This window comes from Macaca mulatta, chromosome 19, assembly GCF_049350105.2.
Source record: "Macaca mulatta isolate MMU2019108-1 chromosome 19, T2T-MMU8v2.0, whole genome shotgun sequence".
Lineage (NCBI taxonomy): Eukaryota > Metazoa > Chordata > Mammalia > Primates > Cercopithecidae > Macaca > Macaca mulatta.
The window spans coordinates 67,564,334-67,581,170 of NC_133424.1; the positions used below are offsets into that span (position 1 = coordinate 67,564,334).

The following is a 16,837-nucleotide window of genomic DNA, read 5'->3' on the forward strand; positions in this document are numbered from 1 at the left end:
GGATCCTCCCAAAGTGCTCCTCCCAAAGTGCTGGGATTACAAGCTTGAGCCACTGTGCCTGGTTAATTTGTTGATTTCTTAATGCATCATCTAACCTTGTTTCTGAGACAGGTCTGGCTCTGTTGCCCAGACTGGAGTGCAGTGGTATGATCTCGGCTCACTGTAACCTCTGCCTCCCTGGCTCAAGCAATGACACACTTGTGCACCAACAACACGTTCAGGAGTATTCATAGCAGCTGCACTCACAGCAGTGATCAACAGGAACCTGCCCAAAGGCCTATCAACTGCAGAACAAGCAATTCAAGCTCATCACGTACAGCATGGCCCCACTACACGAGAGCAAGGGGCACCCAAACACACAATAGGGAAGGAACTCACGAGTGGAGTGCTGAGCAAAAGAGGTCAGACACAAAAGGAGATGCTACATGCTGTATTAAGTGAAAACAGAGACAAAACTCATCTACAGGGTTAGAAGCCAGGACAACTTGACCCTCAGGAGGGAGGATACTGGCTAGCAGAGGGGATGTGGGTACCGGGAAGGTCCTGCTCCTGGGTCTGGGCACTGAGGAAGGATGTCCATTGGCCACAAACTCAGGATCTGTACAGTCGTCTATACTCACGTTACATGTCAATAAAAAGTGAAAACAGCCTAATTCCCAAATCAAAAGTCATAAGGCAAAAACTCAGTTGCAGATGGTGACTTAGTGTTCATGCTGTCAAATCTACATGGCATGAACCCATTTCATCACAGCAATTCTGGGGCCGGCCAGTAATAAGAGAAAAAAAAACAATGTAACATTTGCACTAAAAACTGATCACAGCCTCACTGGAGAAGGACGTCATCGGCTCTCATTTTACTGGAATCAGAGGAAAGAGAAGCTGCCTGGGACCATCTTACCCCCCTTTCTAGGAAAACATGCATGAGAGCTAACAAGAGGAAGTGAAGTTAAGGGATGAAGGAGGGAGAGGGGGGAGGCGGGAAGAGAGACGCACACAGACCAAGCCATATCTCAAGGACCTGCCTATTTTTTCAGCCACAGAGATTATCCCTTTCTATTTATAACTTAAACTCATTTGAATTAGATTTCTTTTAATTTGTTGATTCTTTTTTTTTTTTTTTTTGAGACCAGGTCTTGCTCTGTCACCCAGACTGGAGTGCAGCGGTGCGATCTCAACTCACTGCAACCTCCGCCTCCCAGGCTAAAGCGATCCTTCCACCTCAGCCTCTCAAGTAGCTGGGACTATAGGCGCATGTCACCAATCCAGGTGATTTTTGTATTTTTTTTGTAGACACAGGGTTTTGCTATGTTGCACAGGCTAGGTCTCAAACTCCTGAGCTCAAGTGATCCATCCACCTTGGCCTCCTCCCAAAGTGCTGGGATTACAAGCTTGAGCCACTGTGCCTGGTTAATTTGTTGATTTCTTAATGCATCATCTAACCTTTTTTTCTGAGACAGGTCTGGCTCTCTTGCCCAGACTGGGGTGCAGTGGTATGATCTCGGCTCACTGCAACCTCTGCCTCCCTGGCTCGAGCCATCCTCCCACCTCAACCTCCTGAGTAGCCAGTACTACAGGTGCACACCACCAAGCCCATCTAACTTTCATTTTTGTAGAGACAGGATCTCCCTATGTTGCCCAAGGCTGGTCTCAAACTCCTGAGCTCAAGGAATCCATCTGCCCTGGCTTCCCAAAGTGCTGGGATTACAGGCACTCACGAATTACATGAGCCCACCATGCTTGGCCTTGAATTAGACTTATATCACCACAAAAGTGGAAGTGCCCCCAACTAATACACACACCAATGCAGCTTCCTTATTTTTTTCATTCACTTCAGCCTCAGTCCAAATGTGTTGGTAGACCCCTTGGCCCTGCTGTGTGGTGGAAGCTTGGAGAAGGGAAACTGGAGGGGGACTCACCGGACACCAGGAGGCTGGCTCAGACGGGCCCCCCTGGCCAACTGGCTGCCCTGCCAGGCGCCATCTTCTCCATCAGACTCCCCTGAGCCCTGGGCCTCTTCCTCGTCCTCCTCTTCCTCATCATCATCAAACTGCTGGATGCGGTCCTTGTAGCATATTTCAAGCAGGTTGGCGTTGGGCTGCAGGGCACAGGGGTAGGAGGATGGGCCACACTGCACACAGACCCACGCCCCTCCACTCGCCACAACCAGGGGACAGGGCAGTACTCACGTTGTCATCGTCGGCGTTGAGGGAGAAGGTGATGTTGGCTGTCTTGTCAAAAGGTGCGCTAGGAGAGAAGGTGAGGCATGGTGAGAGGGCACACCTGGGGGTGGGGGCAGCACAGGACAAGGCCACATTCCTTTCTTCACTCAACGTAGAGCTGACCCTCACTACTTGCAGAGTCAGTATCTGCAAATTCACGCACAACCCAAGCCACTGGTCCTAAGGAGCAATGTATATATGAATATCAACATCTCACATAGATGATCACTTTAAATCCTTAAAACCACTCATTGAGGTAAATTGTTTCCCTTGGCTCTAGAAGTGAGAAAATGGGGCTCAGAGATGTTAAGTGACTCTCCTCAGGCTTCTCCAAGGACAGGTGCCAGAGAGGGATTCAGACTCATGCCCTTGTCCCCATCCTTGGAGCATCTGTAGGAGGCTAAGACTCACACCAGCCAGGCACAAGCAGCATGTGAGGCTACAGCCCAGTAAAGCACATCCCCTAACCTCAAGATGTCTATGGTCTGTGGCTGAAATTCTAAGTTATGGGCAAAAGAATCACATCAGAACTTGAACTGAGCCTGCCAGGACCCCACCTCCCTCAACATGAGGGTCCACATTCTGTCCCACGTGTTAGGGACACTTCAAGGGATCATTTGTCTCAAATTCATGAAAAATTGTGCCACAAAGATCAACGGATAAAGGGCAGTTAATTATTAATAAAGGACACTAGGCATGTGACAGACATCACTCACGCACTTCATTCTCCCAACCACCTTCCAAGGCAAGTGTCCTTAGTCCCTCCTAGACACTGAGAAGCAGAGGAGCAGAGATCACGCTGGGCACGCAGGGGATCTAGGGCGGGGCAGCCCATGTCCCCGCGGCACTGGCAGCCTCAGCTGACCTGGTTTCTCCTGCCACAGGAGCTCTGCAGGGCAGCATCTTCAGCCTTGAGGTGCTCAAACCAGTCATCCACTTTCCATTCCGGAACTCTTCCTAGGTTTCGTTTTGTTCGCTTAACTTTTTAACCTCTCTGGAATTTTCTTGGTAGAGGAAGTGCTAATAGTTTCATCCCAAAAGGGCAGCTGGTGATACTAATGCCATCTACCAGTCAGGCCCTTCATCCTCATGCCAGGATGGGTTTTTTTTTTTTTTTCTTTTAATTAAAAAAGCAGAGATGGTCTCACATTGCCCAGGCTGGGCTGAAATTCCTGAACTCAAGCGATCCTCCTGCTTCGGCCTCCCTAAGTGCTGGGATTAAGATGTGAGCCACTGTGCCCAGCCCAGTTTTCACTTAAGCATCTTCTCCAGGGGTCTCGGCACAGGCCACTGACCCACAAAGACCAACACTCTGCAAGTCTCCACGCCGGGCACGGAGGCAGCACACACGGGGTCTCATGTCTGCACCTGAGAGGACCTCTGTCCAGCTGTGGACTAAGCGAGGCACAGCTGACTATCCCTCATCGTGGTGCCCCTCACGCTGTGCTGTACAGGAACCCCGGGGCAGCCATAGGCAGCCATCCAGCTCCCACACACTAACCGGCTATGTCCTGGGGACTCAGTCTCCCTGGCCGTAAATGAGCTCATTGTGGAGAGCGAGATGGAGTCTCGCTCTGTTGCCCAGGCTGGAGTGCAGTGGCGCAATCTCAGCTCACTGCAACCTCTGCTTCCCGGGTCCAAGCGATTGTCCTAACTCAGCCTCCCAAGTAGCTGGGACTACAGGCACATGCCACCATGCCCGGCTAATTTTTGTATTTTTTGTAGAGACGGGGTTTCACCATATTGGCCAGGCTGGTCTCGAACTCCTGACCTCAGGTGATCCGCCTGCCTCAGCCTCCCAAAGTACTGGGATTACAGGCATGAGCCGCTCCGTCCAGTCACTTTTTTCTGACTCTAGAAGCCACACACGCTTGTGGCAAGAAACTCAGAAAAGTTTATGATCACAACACCCAGAGGTGACTGATGTTAAGATGTTGTTGCCCCACAAATCAAAACAAGCAGAACTGGTAATTGGAAAAAAATGTTTAGTTACCTCGAGGCCTGTGGAGGGGAGAAGTGGACCCTCGTGTCTGGCAGACTCGTGACCCAGAGGGCATTCATGCAGGCGCAGTTTTGCCTCACAGTCCCTGCGCCAGGACCTGCTGGTCCCCACTACCCTGAGCCCCTCCCGCCTGGGACCCCTAAGGCTAGCTCCAGGAGTGGGAGGGACCTGCTCTGTGTCCCCAGCACAGAAGATGTTTGTGCCCCACCCTCATGGCCTGCCCCTCGGAGAGAAGAGACTGCAGAGCCGGAACTCATGTAAGAGGAGGCAGACACACGAGGCTGCAGACACGCACACAAGGCCATGGCCAACGTGTGCCCAGCAGCAGCCATAGCTGCAGGCTGAGCCTCACAGGGCATGCAGGTGGGTGTGGGGGACAGACACAAGTAGGTGCGCCTGCTGCTGCAGAGGCAGGACAGGGCTCTGACCCTGCGCAAGAGACACTCACTTCACACTCTCCTCCTGCTCCCCAAACTCCTCATCATTGAAGCCAAAGTGGTCAATAAAGGCGGAGGTCATGCGCTGCATCTGGAAGTCCATGAAGGCCTGTGGGGGTGCGGAGGTTGGGGCTGGAGGGAGCTGGACAGGACCCCACTCCAGCACAGCCCCGCACAGCCCCAGGCCCACCTGCTGCAGCACGGCCTCCTCAGGGAAGTTGAACTCCTTGAGCCGGTCGTCCTCATCGTCACTGGAGGAGTGTAGGTGGTGGGTGTTCACCTGGGGAGAGGACGGGGCGTCAGGGCCTGCTGGAGCCCCCAGACGAGGGTGGGCAGGCAGCTATGAGGACAGGGAGGCTAAGACTGGCCGGAGAGAGAAGCGGTAGGAGAATCCGGGCCTCACCAGGTCCACCATGTTCTTCTTGTTGGTCTCCGCCAGGGGCCCCGATACAAAGGCTTCCCACTGCTCCTGCTGCTCGCTGGGCAGCTCTGCGTAGGTGAGAGGGGTGAAGACGTGAGGCATCCCCTGGCTTCAAGCCCCCCACGTACCCCTCAGGCTGGCCTGGGGACCCTCACCCTTCAGGAGCTGTCCCAGCTGCTCTGCATTGGGCCCCTTCTCTGTGCTCTGCACCAGGGCGTTGGCCATTCTCGTCAGGTGGCCCATGTAGCCTTTCCGAGGGCCTCCCGCAGACCTGGCAAGAGTGAAGGCCACGGCTAGAAGCCAGGACTGGACCCAACGATGCCCAGCCCCGACCCATCCCCCAACCCAGGCAGTTCCAGCCCAGCCCGACCCAGTCCCCCACCCAGACAGTCCCAGCCCCTGGAGACACAAAGGGCAGCAGGTGCTCACTGTACACGGTCGTTCTCCTCCCAGGAAGCCAGGATCCGCTCCACCAGGCGGCACTGCTGCAGCAGCTGTGGGACAGCAGGACAGGATGGCCTGGGGGGGTCTGCACACGTATGGGGAGCTCTGCACTGCGGCAGGGGTCCCTTCCTCAGCAGACGCTTCACCAGGCCCCAGCTCATCCACATGGGAGTGGGAAGGAGGGATGGAAGCTGGGGCTTGGGACCCTGGCATCCAGCCAAGTCTCTCTGGTCTTTCTACGAAGAGTATGTGGTGCATGCACACACACTCACGTGTGCACACACACGCATACATGCTCACACACACACACTCATGCATGCAGACTCACACATGCTCACACACGCATGCATGCACTGACACACTCATGCTCACACACACGTGCACACACATGCATACATGCTCACACACTCATGCATGCAGACTCACACATGTTCACACACACATGCATGCACTAACAGACACACTCATACGCATGCACACACATGCATACATGCTCACACACTCATGCATGCAGACTCACACGTGCTCACACACGCATGCATGCACTAACATACATACGCGTGCACACACATGCATACATGCTTACACACTCATGCGTGCGCACACACACACACACACACATGCTCACACACATGCATGCACTAACAGACACGTGCTCTCACACACACTCATGTGTGCACACTCATGCACACACAGCCGCTCGCAGGTCTGCTCCCGCCCACCCCTAGCTCTTCGGTTCAAGTCAGGAGCCCACTGCTCCCTGCACCTGCATGTTTCATCCCCGTTTCTCCCTGGCCATGCCTCCCACATCCCATCTGGGTGCTGGCACCTAACACTACCCAACGAACACTTGTGGGAGGAAGAAGTGAGGGGTAGGCCTCTGGAGAGGGTGCGCCCACAGGGGATGGGCCCAGAAGGAGGGGATCAGGGAGTCCCAGCTCACATGTTTCACAACAGGGTTTTGGACGGGCGTCTCAGGGTTGCTGTCAGGAGGTGGCCCCAAGCTCAGCATGGTGCTCACGCATCCCTCCACTTGGGCATGCAAGAAGTTGTTGAAGACATAGTGGAAGAAGAGGTCCTATGGGAGGACACGGGGTTGGTACCAGAGAGGCCCTGCCCCAGCCCCTGAGCCCCCAGCCCCTGAGCCCCCAGCGCCCGAGCCCCCAGCCCAGTCTGGTCCCCACCCTAGCCCCTGAGCCCCCACCCAGACCAGTCCCCACCCCAGCCCCCGAGCCCCCAGCCCAGTCCGGTCCCCACCCCAGCCCCTAAGCTCCCAGTCCCCATGCCCCTAGCTCAGTCTGGTCCCCACCCCAGCCCCTAAGCCCCCAGCCCCCAAGCCCCTAGCTCAGTCCGGTCCCCACCCCAGCCCCTAAGCCCCCAGCCCCTGAGCCCCTAGCTCAGTCCGGTCCCCACCCCAGCCCCTTAATCCCCAGCCCCCGAGCCCCTAGCTCAGTCCGGTCCCACCCCAGCCCCTAAGCCCCTAGCCCCCGAGCCCCCAGCCCCGTCCGGTCCCCACCCCAGCCCCTTAACCCCCAGCCCCCGAGCCCCTAGCTCAGTCCGGTCCCCCCCCAGCCCCCGAGCCCCTAGCTCAGTCCGGTCCCCACCCCAGCCCCTTAACGCCCAGCCCCCGAGCCCCTAGCCCAGTCCAGTCCCCACCCCAGCCCCTTAACTCCCAGCCCCCGAGCCCCTAGCCCAGTCCAGTCCCCACCCCAACCGCTTAACCCCCAGCCCCCGAGCCCCCAGCCCAGTCCGGTCCCCACCCCAGCCCCTGAGCCCCCAGCCCCCGAGCCCCTAGCTCAGTCCGGTCCCACCCCAGCCCCTTAACCCCCAGCCCCCGAGCCCCCAGCCCAGTCCGGTCCCCACCCCAGCCCCTGAGCCCCCAGCCCCCGAGCCCCTAGCTCAGTCCGGTCCCACCCCAGCCCCTAAGCCCCTAGCCCAGTCCAGTCCCGCACCAGCATGGTGTTGGGCACGTCCAGTGCCAGGAGCTCCTGCGTCAGGGCTGCATCATTGGCGCTCAGGGCGCTGGCCAGGAGCTTGACCACGTGCAGCCGCGTGTTGCCCAGAGGCGGAGCCAGCATGCCCCACGTCATCTGTAGCGGCTCCAGCTGCAGATACAGGGAGCCCTGGTTCCCAAGGGCTGCGCTTCCTGCTTCCCCCGCCTCCCCAAGGACCACAACCCCCGCCCCTGACCTTGGGAGGCTCCAGCAGGAGCTGGTGGAAGCAGCTGAGCCGCGGGCGCAGGGCGTGCAAGGCGCCCACACTGGACACAGTGCTTTCCAGGGCTCCCTGGGCCAGGAGCTCCAGCTGCCCATCCACACTGCTGAAGAAGTTGTTCACAGTCATGGACTCGGACCTGCAGCAGGGCAGGGTCAAAGGCAGAGTGAGCCTAGACGGCCTGCGTGCCCACACGACAGCAGGCGCAAGGACCGAGTCTGCAGGGTCTGGAGGAAGACGAGGAGCCACATGCCCCCGGCGCTGCTCTCTTCTGAGGCCCTTCAGACTACACCTGGCTGGGGTGGGGTGGGGAGCTCGCCAGGTGGCAGCATTGGCAGTCCACTGTGGGGGCACCGGTGAGGGATGAGGGCGGGAAGGCACACCCAACAAGCTAGAGGCCTTTATGGTAAGGCAGGGGCACGGGGGCCTGAGGTCCCTCCCAACACAAGCTGCAGCAGTGGCCTCAGCCTCAGCGCCCTCATTTGTCAAACAAGACAGGAAGATTCCTCCCTTGGGCCCATACTGTCCACTGCACAGGGAGCACAAGCAGCCACCAGAGCAAGGCGCCACTTGGAGGCGGCAGTTTCACTTGGTGGACACCGAGACCCGCCTCTGAGGGGCCAGAGAGCCCCAGGGGATGGGCAGCATGCACGGTCTGCGGCTCATATCCCTCACCTCGGCCTCCTGGGCTCCAGCAGGGTCAGCAGCACCTGGATCCCACTGACGATGACAGACTGGCTCTGCTCCACCTCGAACATGTTGCTTAAGAGCTGCTCAATCGTCTCCTGCCTATGGGGGTGGGGGCGGGGGTCAGGGTGAGGGGCCAGGGGCCCAGGGCATCCCCAAGTCAGCTCCCCCCAGCCTTAGCTTCGCCCGCACACCCACTTCTCCAGGGTGGCCAGCAGCTGGTCAGGCTCCGGGCTGTCCTGGACTTGGATCATCTGCTCCCGGCTCAGGCGGACGATGTCACACAGGGACTGGGACGCGTTGGAATGTTGCTGGGATGGGGAGAGAGAGGTGAGGATCCTGGGTGGGCCACCGGGCCCTCTGCAGCCTGGTGCTGGAAGCCCCGCCCCCGAGCTGACCATCCAGGGAAAAACGGTCACCCAGACACAGGGACACGCGTTAAGAAGAAGGGGGCACAGGCCGGGCGCGGTGGCTCAAGCCTGTAATCCCAGCACTTTGGGAGGCCGAGGCGGGCGGATCACGAGGTCAGGAGATCGAGACCATCCTGGCTAACACGGTGAAACCCCGTCTCTACTAAAAAAAAAAATACAAAAAAAACTAGCCGGGCGCGGTGGCGGGTGCCTGTAGTCCCAGCTACTCGGGAGGCTGAGGCAGGAGAATGGTGTGAACCCATGAGGCGGAGCTTGCAGTGAGCTGAGATCCGGCCACTGCACTCCAGCCTGGGCGGCAGAGCGAGACTCCGTCTCAAAAAAAAAAAAAAAGAAGAAGGGGGCACAGAAGCACCAATTGCTAGAGGGAAAATGGTGGAGAGAACAGGAACCCAGGAAGGCTCCCCAGGACAGGAGGCATCCACAGAAGGCCCACGAGCTCGCACACAGGGCCGGCAGCACTGCCCGCAACGACCCAGACAGCTTCGACTGACGAGTGGGTATGCCCAAACTGGTCTGTCCGCACAGGGGAGGGCTAATCAGCCAAAAAAAGGAGTGTAACTGATCCACGCAACCACGTGAATGAGCCACAAAGACAGTGAAACTGATCCACACAACCACGTGAATGAGCACAAAAACAGTGAAACTGATCCACGCAACCACGTGAATGAGCCACAAAACCAGTGAAACTGATCCACGCAACCACGTGAATGAGCCACAAAACATCATGCTAGTGAAAGAAACCAGACACAGACCACATGGTGTATGATCCCATTTTATGAAATGTCCAAAGACAAATCCAGAGACAGAATAGTCTGGTGGTTGCCAGGGGCTGAGAAGAGAAAGGGAAAAATTGGGAGGGGGTGCTAATGAATACAGGGTATCTTTTTTTTCTTTTTTCTGGAGAAAAGGTCTCAGCTGGGTGTGACAGCACATGTCTATAATCCCAGCACTTTGAAAGGCCGAGGTGGGAGCATCACTTGAGCCCAGGAGTTTGAGACCAGCCTGGGCAACGTGGCAAAAACTCCATCTCTACAAGTACAAAATAATTAGCCAGGAATGCTGGTATGCGCCTGTAGTTCCAGCCACTCATGTGGCGGAGGCAGGAGGATCGCTTGAGCCCAGGGGGTCAAGGCTGCAGTGAGGCAAGACCACACCACTGCACTCCAGCCTGGGACCACACCACTGCACTCCAGCCTGGGATCACACTACTGCACTCCAGCCTGGGCAACGGAGCAAGACCCTGTCTAAAAAAAAAAAAAAGATACGGCCTCTACATCACCCCAGGCTGGAGTGCAGTGGTATCATCGTAGCTCACTGCAGCCTTGAACTCCTGGGCCCAACAGATCCTCCTGTCTCAGACTCTTGAGGAGCTAGGACTACAGGTGTGCACCACCAATGCCAGCTAAGTTTCAAATTTTTTGTAGAGACAAGGTCTTGCTATGTTGCCCAGGCTAGTCTCAAACTCCTGGGCTCAAGCGATCCTCCAGCCTCACCTGCCAAAATGCTGGGATTACAGGCAGGACTTGTTTTTTGGAGTGATAAAAAATAATCTAAATTCAACAAGATGATAAACAACGCTGTGAATACACTAAAAGCACTGAACTGTAAGCTTCAGTGGGTGCGTCATATGCGGTGTAATTTATATCTCAGTAAAGCTGCTACAGAAGAGAAAAGCATAAGCAGAGCTGAGTCTAACCCAACGGGCAGCCGCCAGGGCTCGGCTGTGTTGCTCCCGGGCCATGCCTCAGGGCCCTCACAGGGACAGGCCCTAGCCTGGGTGAGCCCAGAGCCATATCTCTGCTCTGCAAGCCTGTACGCCTCTCAGAGGCAGCAGCTGGCATGGGGAGGGACACGTTGCTCCCGGGGGCCTCGGACGTCGGAGGCTCTTGACAAACACCTACTCTACACTAGGCCCTGTGCTGGACACCAGGACAGAGATGGAGACGTAAGCTGGAGAAACACATGGATGTGGGGCCCCCCCCAGAACTAAAGGGGAGGATGTGAGGGTCCTTGAAAGCAAGGCTGCTGGATGGACCCTTAGAAGGACATGGAGGGGTTCAATCAGGCAGGAGACAGGGAAAAAGCTGCCAGGCCCAGCAACAGCACAGGTCAGGGTGGGCAGGGAAGGATGTGGGGCCAGGGCTGGGACAGGTGATGAGGAGGGCCCCTCCCTACAAGGCATTATGTGCCAAGTTCCTGGGTCATGAAAAAAACCTTTCTAGCACTTTCGGAGGCCAAGGTGGGAGAATCATTTGAGTCAAGTTTCCTTCCTTTTCTCAAAGGGCATGGATATACCTGGTTCTCAAGGCTCTCTTTTCTCACCAATTTTTTTTTTTCCTTTTTTGAGACGGGGTCTGTCACCCAGGCTGGAGTGCAGTGGTGTGATCATGACTCACTGTAGCCTTGACCTCCCAGCTCAAGCAATCCTCCTGCCTGAGCTTCCCAAGTAGCAGGGACTCCAGGTGTGCACCACCACACTCAACACACGTAAGTTTTTATGTAGAAATGGGTGTTACTATGTTGCCCAAGCTGGTCTCAAACGCATGGGCTCAAGAATCCTCCCACTTCGCCCTCCCAAAGTGCTGGAATTACAGGCTCGAGCCACCGCGTCCAGCCCCAATTCCTCTTTTAAAAGCGGGGAGCTGGGCATGGGGAACGGACTCTAAGGGGAAGCTGCAGGGGCACTGGCAGCACTCACATTCTCATCCTTCGACGGGTGGATCTGCTCAATCAGCCGCTGGACGATCTTCTCCTCGTTGAGCCACTGAGGGTGAGAAGGCGGGGGCTGCATCACCATCCACCGTGTCCAGCCCCCTACCCCCAGAGGAGCCGGCCCTGCTCACATTGACAACGTCCTGCCTCAGCTGGGGCCGCTCCACACAGGTAAGCAGGCGCAGCAGCAGGTCCATGATGGCCGAGGTGCCGATGTGCCGCAGCAGCAGGTCCACGAAGTCATCCTTCTTCCGCAGAAAGGACACAAGCTGGGGACGCATGGGCTGCGTCATGCACAGGGCCTGGCCCGGCCGCCACCCCCAACCCCACGTGGCATCAGGGTGGGGGCCAGGGCACCTGGTCCGTCTTGCGGTTGATGAGGATGCCCATGACCTTGCTGAAGAAGCTGGCCAGCAGCGGATTGAGGCTGCCGGTGCTCTGCAGGAAGCCGTAGAGCCGGTTCAGGAGGGACTCATCAGCACCCAGGGCGTCATTGATCTGCGGTACGTCTGAGGTCAGAATCTCGCAGGCCACACTGGGGTACCTGGGAGGCAAGCACAGGTGGGTGGGGGCTCAGGTTGGGGTAGGGGGCAAGGCTCTACCCTCTTCTCTGCACCGGGCACTGGGTTCCTGGGGCCGCAGAGACCCCATCCCGGAAGGGGAAAGGGCATGACAAGGCAGAGGACAGGGCTGACGCAGAAATAAGGGCCCACACCAGGCCTCCCCTACCCTGCTAACACCCAGCCGTCCCATCCCAGGCTCCTCACCACCCCCAAGACAAGCCTGGTCCTGAAGCTCCTGTGCTTCCCAATCCCCCAACAGCTAACGCTCATCCCTTCTGACTCAGCGGCTTCACTCGCGGCCCCGTACACTGCCCCAGTTCCGCTGACTCCTGGAACCTTGCTCAGCTTCCAGCCCCACCTCCTGCCTCCCTTCTCCAAACTCTCACACGGTGCCTGACGGCTCCAAGACAAGAGCCACCCCAGCAGCAGCCATTCAAGGCCCTGAGGGACCACAATCTGCTCTAGGACTGTGCGGAGGTGCCCCTTGGGAGGCCAAAGCAGGCAGATCACTTGAGGTCAGGAGTTTGAGACCAGCCTGGGCAACATGGCGAAACCCCGTCTCTACTAAAAATACAAAAATTAGCCAGGTGTGGTGACTTACAGTCCCAGCTACTGAGGAGGGTGAGGCAGGAGAATCACTTGAATCCGGGAGGCAGAGGTTGCAGTGAGACAATCATGCCACTGCACTCCAACCTGGTGACACAGTGAGTCTCCAAAAACAAAAAAAAAGTGTCTTTTGAGTATCACTTGGATTAAAAAATAAGTAATCTTTTTTTTTTTTTTTGAGTCAGAGTCTCACTCTGTCACCCAGGCTGGGGTGCAGTGGCCGGATCTCAGCTCACTGCAGGCTCCGCCTCCCGGGTTTACGCCATTCTCCTGCCTCAGCCTCCCGAGTAGCTGGGACTACAGGCGCCACCACCTCGCCCAGCTAGTTTTTTGTATTTTTTTAGTAGAGATGGGGTTTCACCGTGTTAGCCAGGATGGTCTCCATCTCCTGACCTCATGATCCGCCCGTCTCAGCCTCCCAAAGTGCTGGGATTACAGGCTTGAGCCACCGCGCCCGGCCAAAAAATAAGTAATCTTAAAATGTCTTCAATAGCAGACAAACGTCTCGCAAACACACAAAAAATTTTTTTAATAAAAAATAAATAAAATAAAAAGCGTCGAATAAACAGAAAACCCAGCCAGGCATGTTGTCACACACTTGTGGTCCCAGCTACTCGGGAGATTGAGGCGGGAGGATCGCTTGGGCCCATGACTTTGTGGCTCCTGTGACTATGCCACTGCATTCCTTGGTCTGCACCCAGTGAGCTGTGAGGCCTTGTGCAGGGGGGGCCTGGCTGCTCCCTGCCTCGCTTTCCTGATCCCCAAACTGGAGTTTACTGATACTGACGCATTTCAGGGTAGCTGTGAGGCTTGCGTAGTGAAGGTATGTGTGATGCTGATAGGGACGGGCTGGCCAGGAGCGAGGGAACTCACTTGTAGCGAAGCCGCTCCTCACCGCTAGCGGGCGGCTCCTGGGTGACCCAGGCCACCATGGCCTGCAGGTGGGGTGGCTGCAGCAGGAAGTCCAGCAGCTTGCGGTTGACCACCTTGCACTCCTGCAGCACGTCTTCCTCGTCCAGCAGCTCCGGCAGGCTCAGGTCCTCCCGCTCCAGCAGCGTGTCCAGGTGTGAGCTTGTGTGCAGGTCAAACTTCCAAAACATGGCGCCCTACAGGCATGGACACAACCAGCGCCGCGTCAGACGCCCCAGGGGAGTCCCTGCTGGACGAGGGGCTGACCACAGGGGCTGAGTGCCCACCTTGGGCACAGCCTCTCCCCAAGACCCAGCCCTCTCCCTCACACTGAGCCCAGCCCCACCCTGGGACTGCCCACAGGCTCAGTGCCTCCATCACTCATGCTTAATAAGGCTCCCACTGAGTACCAGGCTCCTACAGCTGCCCTCGAGCCCACCCCTCTTCCCCACCTCCAGCCTCCAGCCTCCAGGCCGCCTCGCCTGAGGTCCGGGGGGTCACTTCACACCTGAGGCCTCGGGCCTGGTGAAGTCCCCAGTGTGGACTGTGTGCAGGGCATGCGAGTAGAGGCTGGACACTGTGCACTGAGAGGCCTCAGGCCCTGTCTCCCCATGAGGGTCTGGGTCCACTATCCCCACTTTTGGGTGGGACACTGCAGGGGCGGGGCCTGAACCTCTGTCTTCAAATTTGCTTCAACCTGTATTTGTTCAACAAACTCAAACGCCCGATGACTTTCAGCACACGGCTGCTGCTTGGCCCAGCAAATCACCCGAGGCTGCGTGGGAGGCATGGGGCGGTGGCAGGGGGAAGAGAGGAAGTCTGTGCGTCTCCAGGCTGTGGCCGTTGCCTGGACACCACTCACACACAAACACACCCCAACCATCCTCTCACCCAGCACCTGGGCTGGAACGAGGAAGAGGAAAAGCTGGAAGGGAGGGGCCCCCAGAACAGTCACTGACCAGGACCTGAAGGAACCCAGGGTGGGATAGACAAGATTCTGCAGAGGAAGGACAAAGCCAGCAACACCCAGCCCTGACCCTGTCCCCATCTGGAGCTGGCTCCCGCCCTCTGGAGGACAGCGTCTGGTTCCTCGGCCTGGATCCAGCCCCTAAACACTCCTGCACAGGAACTCACTGGCAATAAGGACACATACACAGAGCATTAACAAGATGCCAGGCAACCCCATTCTGAGCCCCTGCCCTGTACTATGTCACTGCTCCGCAGGGCCCTACAAAGCCTCCACACAGACCGTCCACTGCAGAGCTCACCTGCGACGTGTGCTCTCGGCACCTGGTGACAATGGTCCTGGCTCTGCATGTGTGCTGTACACATGATGTCCAAGCCACCAGCAGCCCCCAAGCAAGCTGCCATCACCCGCCACAGAGGACAAGGGGCAACCAAAGCCCGGTAAGTCAGGCAGCATCCTGGCATCTCAAAGGCCATCTGGTCCCAGCAGACAGCCTTTGTGGAGTTCTCATCAGTTAAGACACTGACCAGAGCTCAGGCTCGTCACCGGCCTCCTGACAACCATATCACCGGCTAAGGCCACTGCTGCCCCCAACTCACCACAAAGCAGGCTGGGAACAGAGCAGAGCCGGCACGGGAGGCCGGGGTGCCTCTCCCACAGCCCTTCACCGCCGTCACTCCCAGGCACAGATGTTAGTCTCTTTCCTTCAACGCCTTTCTGCAGCTTCTTCCAGTTCCGTCATTCCCTTAGCACAGGCCTCCACCATGTCCTCGAGCCCCTCTGACCTGTCACCTCAGTGCCCATCAGCCGCCAGGCCTGACTCAGTCCCAGACCCCAGGGAAGAGACAGGGAGACATGGAGCACCAGGCCCAGGGAAAGACTTCATCCAAGCTTAGGCGAGCAGTCCAGGCTGACAACGGGCAGGACAGAGTCCCACACATGGCCTCAGGCAGGTCAAACGCCGCCTAGGCCTCCTTTCCTCTCCTTCCCGCCTAACTTGAAGCCAGGCCAGCCTGGGGCCAGGATCTCCTCACTCATCCACCCTGACCACCCTAAGGCTGGGCTCAGCTTGGGAGGCTGCAGTCCAGACCTCGCTCCCAGGCTGCCGGTCTGCCTCGGTGACTCCAGGCTGGCAACAACCCTGATATGACACTATAGGTCCCTAAACCTGGCCAATGACATTTGAGAGTGGAGCAGAGGGAAGAGCTCTGTGACCAACGTCAGTCATGGCGGCAGCGGGAGGACTGGGGGAGACAGCAGCAGCCTCGAGGCATTTGAACCCCTGCTCCTCTGGGGGGTCTGCCAGGTCCCAGTCCGCAGCACCCAGCGACTCACCTCTTACCCCTCACCAGTCCACTTTTCCCAATAATCCTTTTTCTTTGAGATGGAGTCTCACTCTGTCGCCCAGGCTGGAGTGCAGTGGCACAATCTAGGTTCACCGCAACCTTCGCCTCCCGGGTTCAGGCAATTCTCCCGCCTCCGCCTCCCCAGTAGCTGTACTACATGCATCCGCCACCACGCCCGGCTAATTTTTGTATTTTAGTAGAAATGGGGTTTCACCATGTTGGCCAGGCTGGTTTCAAACTCCTAACCGTGGGTGATCCGCCCACCTGGGCCTCCCAAAGTGTTGGGATTACAGGCGTAAGCCACCACGCCCAGACTCCCAATATTCCTTCTAAGGTCGGGCGCAGTGGCTCACACCTATAATCCCAGAACTTTGGGAAGCCCCGGCGGGCAGATCACCCGAGGTCAGGAGTTTGACACGAGCCTGGCCAACATGGTGAAACTCCATTTCTACTAAAAATACAAAAATTAGCCAAGTGTGGTGTTGGGTGCCTGTAGTCCCAGCTACTCGGGAGGCTGAGGCAGGAGAATCGCCTGAATCCGGGAGTGGAGGTTGCAGTGAACCAAGATTGCGCCACTGCACTCCAGCCTGGGTGACAGAGCAACACTCAGTCTCGGAAAAAAAAAATTCTTTTAAAGCACAACCATGAGTACCTCCACCTGCTCAGTGATGTGCACTCCACCAAGCCTGCATCCAGGCTCCGATGCCCCTGCCCAGCCAGCTCACCGACTGACCTCCGTGCCCACGGTGACCCCAGTGCCCTGGGGAGGCCGTGCCCCACACCACCTCGCCAGTGCTCCTGGGGCTGCCACTTCAGGTGTTTCCTGCACAGCCCGTGGCTGCCTGAGGCACAGTGCTGGATGGATGTCCAGAAGGCCCT

General features: G+C 57.4%; 1 protein-coding gene across 10 annotated transcripts in view; it reads right to left on the reverse strand.

Annotated features, from left to right (window-relative positions):
• PPP6R1 (protein phosphatase 6 regulatory subunit 1) overlaps nucleotides 1-16,837 on the reverse strand; it is a 30,851-nt gene that overhangs the window by 4,827 nt on the left and 9,187 nt on the right. For 8 of the 10 annotated variants that reach the window (XR_013410325.1, XM_015124932.3, XM_077981874.1 and 5 more), the window contains exons 2-17: nucleotides 13,610-13,842; nucleotides 11,925-12,111; nucleotides 11,699-11,836; nucleotides 11,554-11,619; nucleotides 8,623-8,735; nucleotides 8,413-8,526; nucleotides 7,714-7,876; nucleotides 7,476-7,628; nucleotides 6,467-6,601; nucleotides 5,509-5,573; nucleotides 5,235-5,350; nucleotides 5,062-5,147; nucleotides 4,849-4,938; nucleotides 4,670-4,767; nucleotides 2,187-2,244; nucleotides 1,917-2,095 (exon numbers count right to left, since the gene is read on the reverse strand). Coding sequence is in view for 9 of the 10 variants with exons in the window: in XM_077981871.1 (XP_077837997.1) it covers nucleotides 1,917-2,095; nucleotides 2,187-2,244; nucleotides 4,670-4,767; nucleotides 4,849-4,938; nucleotides 5,062-5,147; nucleotides 5,235-5,350; nucleotides 5,509-5,573; nucleotides 6,467-6,601; nucleotides 7,476-7,628; nucleotides 7,714-7,876; nucleotides 8,413-8,526; nucleotides 8,623-8,735; nucleotides 11,554-11,619; nucleotides 11,699-11,836; nucleotides 11,925-12,111; nucleotides 13,610-13,842 (1,994 nt within the window). In the remaining variant the exon portion in view is untranslated. Of the gene's footprint in view, nucleotides 1-1,916; nucleotides 2,096-2,186; nucleotides 2,245-4,669; nucleotides 4,768-4,848; nucleotides 4,939-5,061; nucleotides 5,148-5,234; nucleotides 5,351-5,508; nucleotides 5,574-6,466; nucleotides 6,602-7,475; nucleotides 7,629-7,713; nucleotides 7,877-8,412; nucleotides 8,527-8,622; nucleotides 8,736-11,553; nucleotides 11,620-11,698; nucleotides 11,837-11,924; nucleotides 12,166-12,731; nucleotides 12,836-13,519; nucleotides 13,843-16,837 lie in introns of those variants that run through there. The other 2 variants (XM_077981876.1, XM_077981875.1) reach the window with 2 other exon arrangements.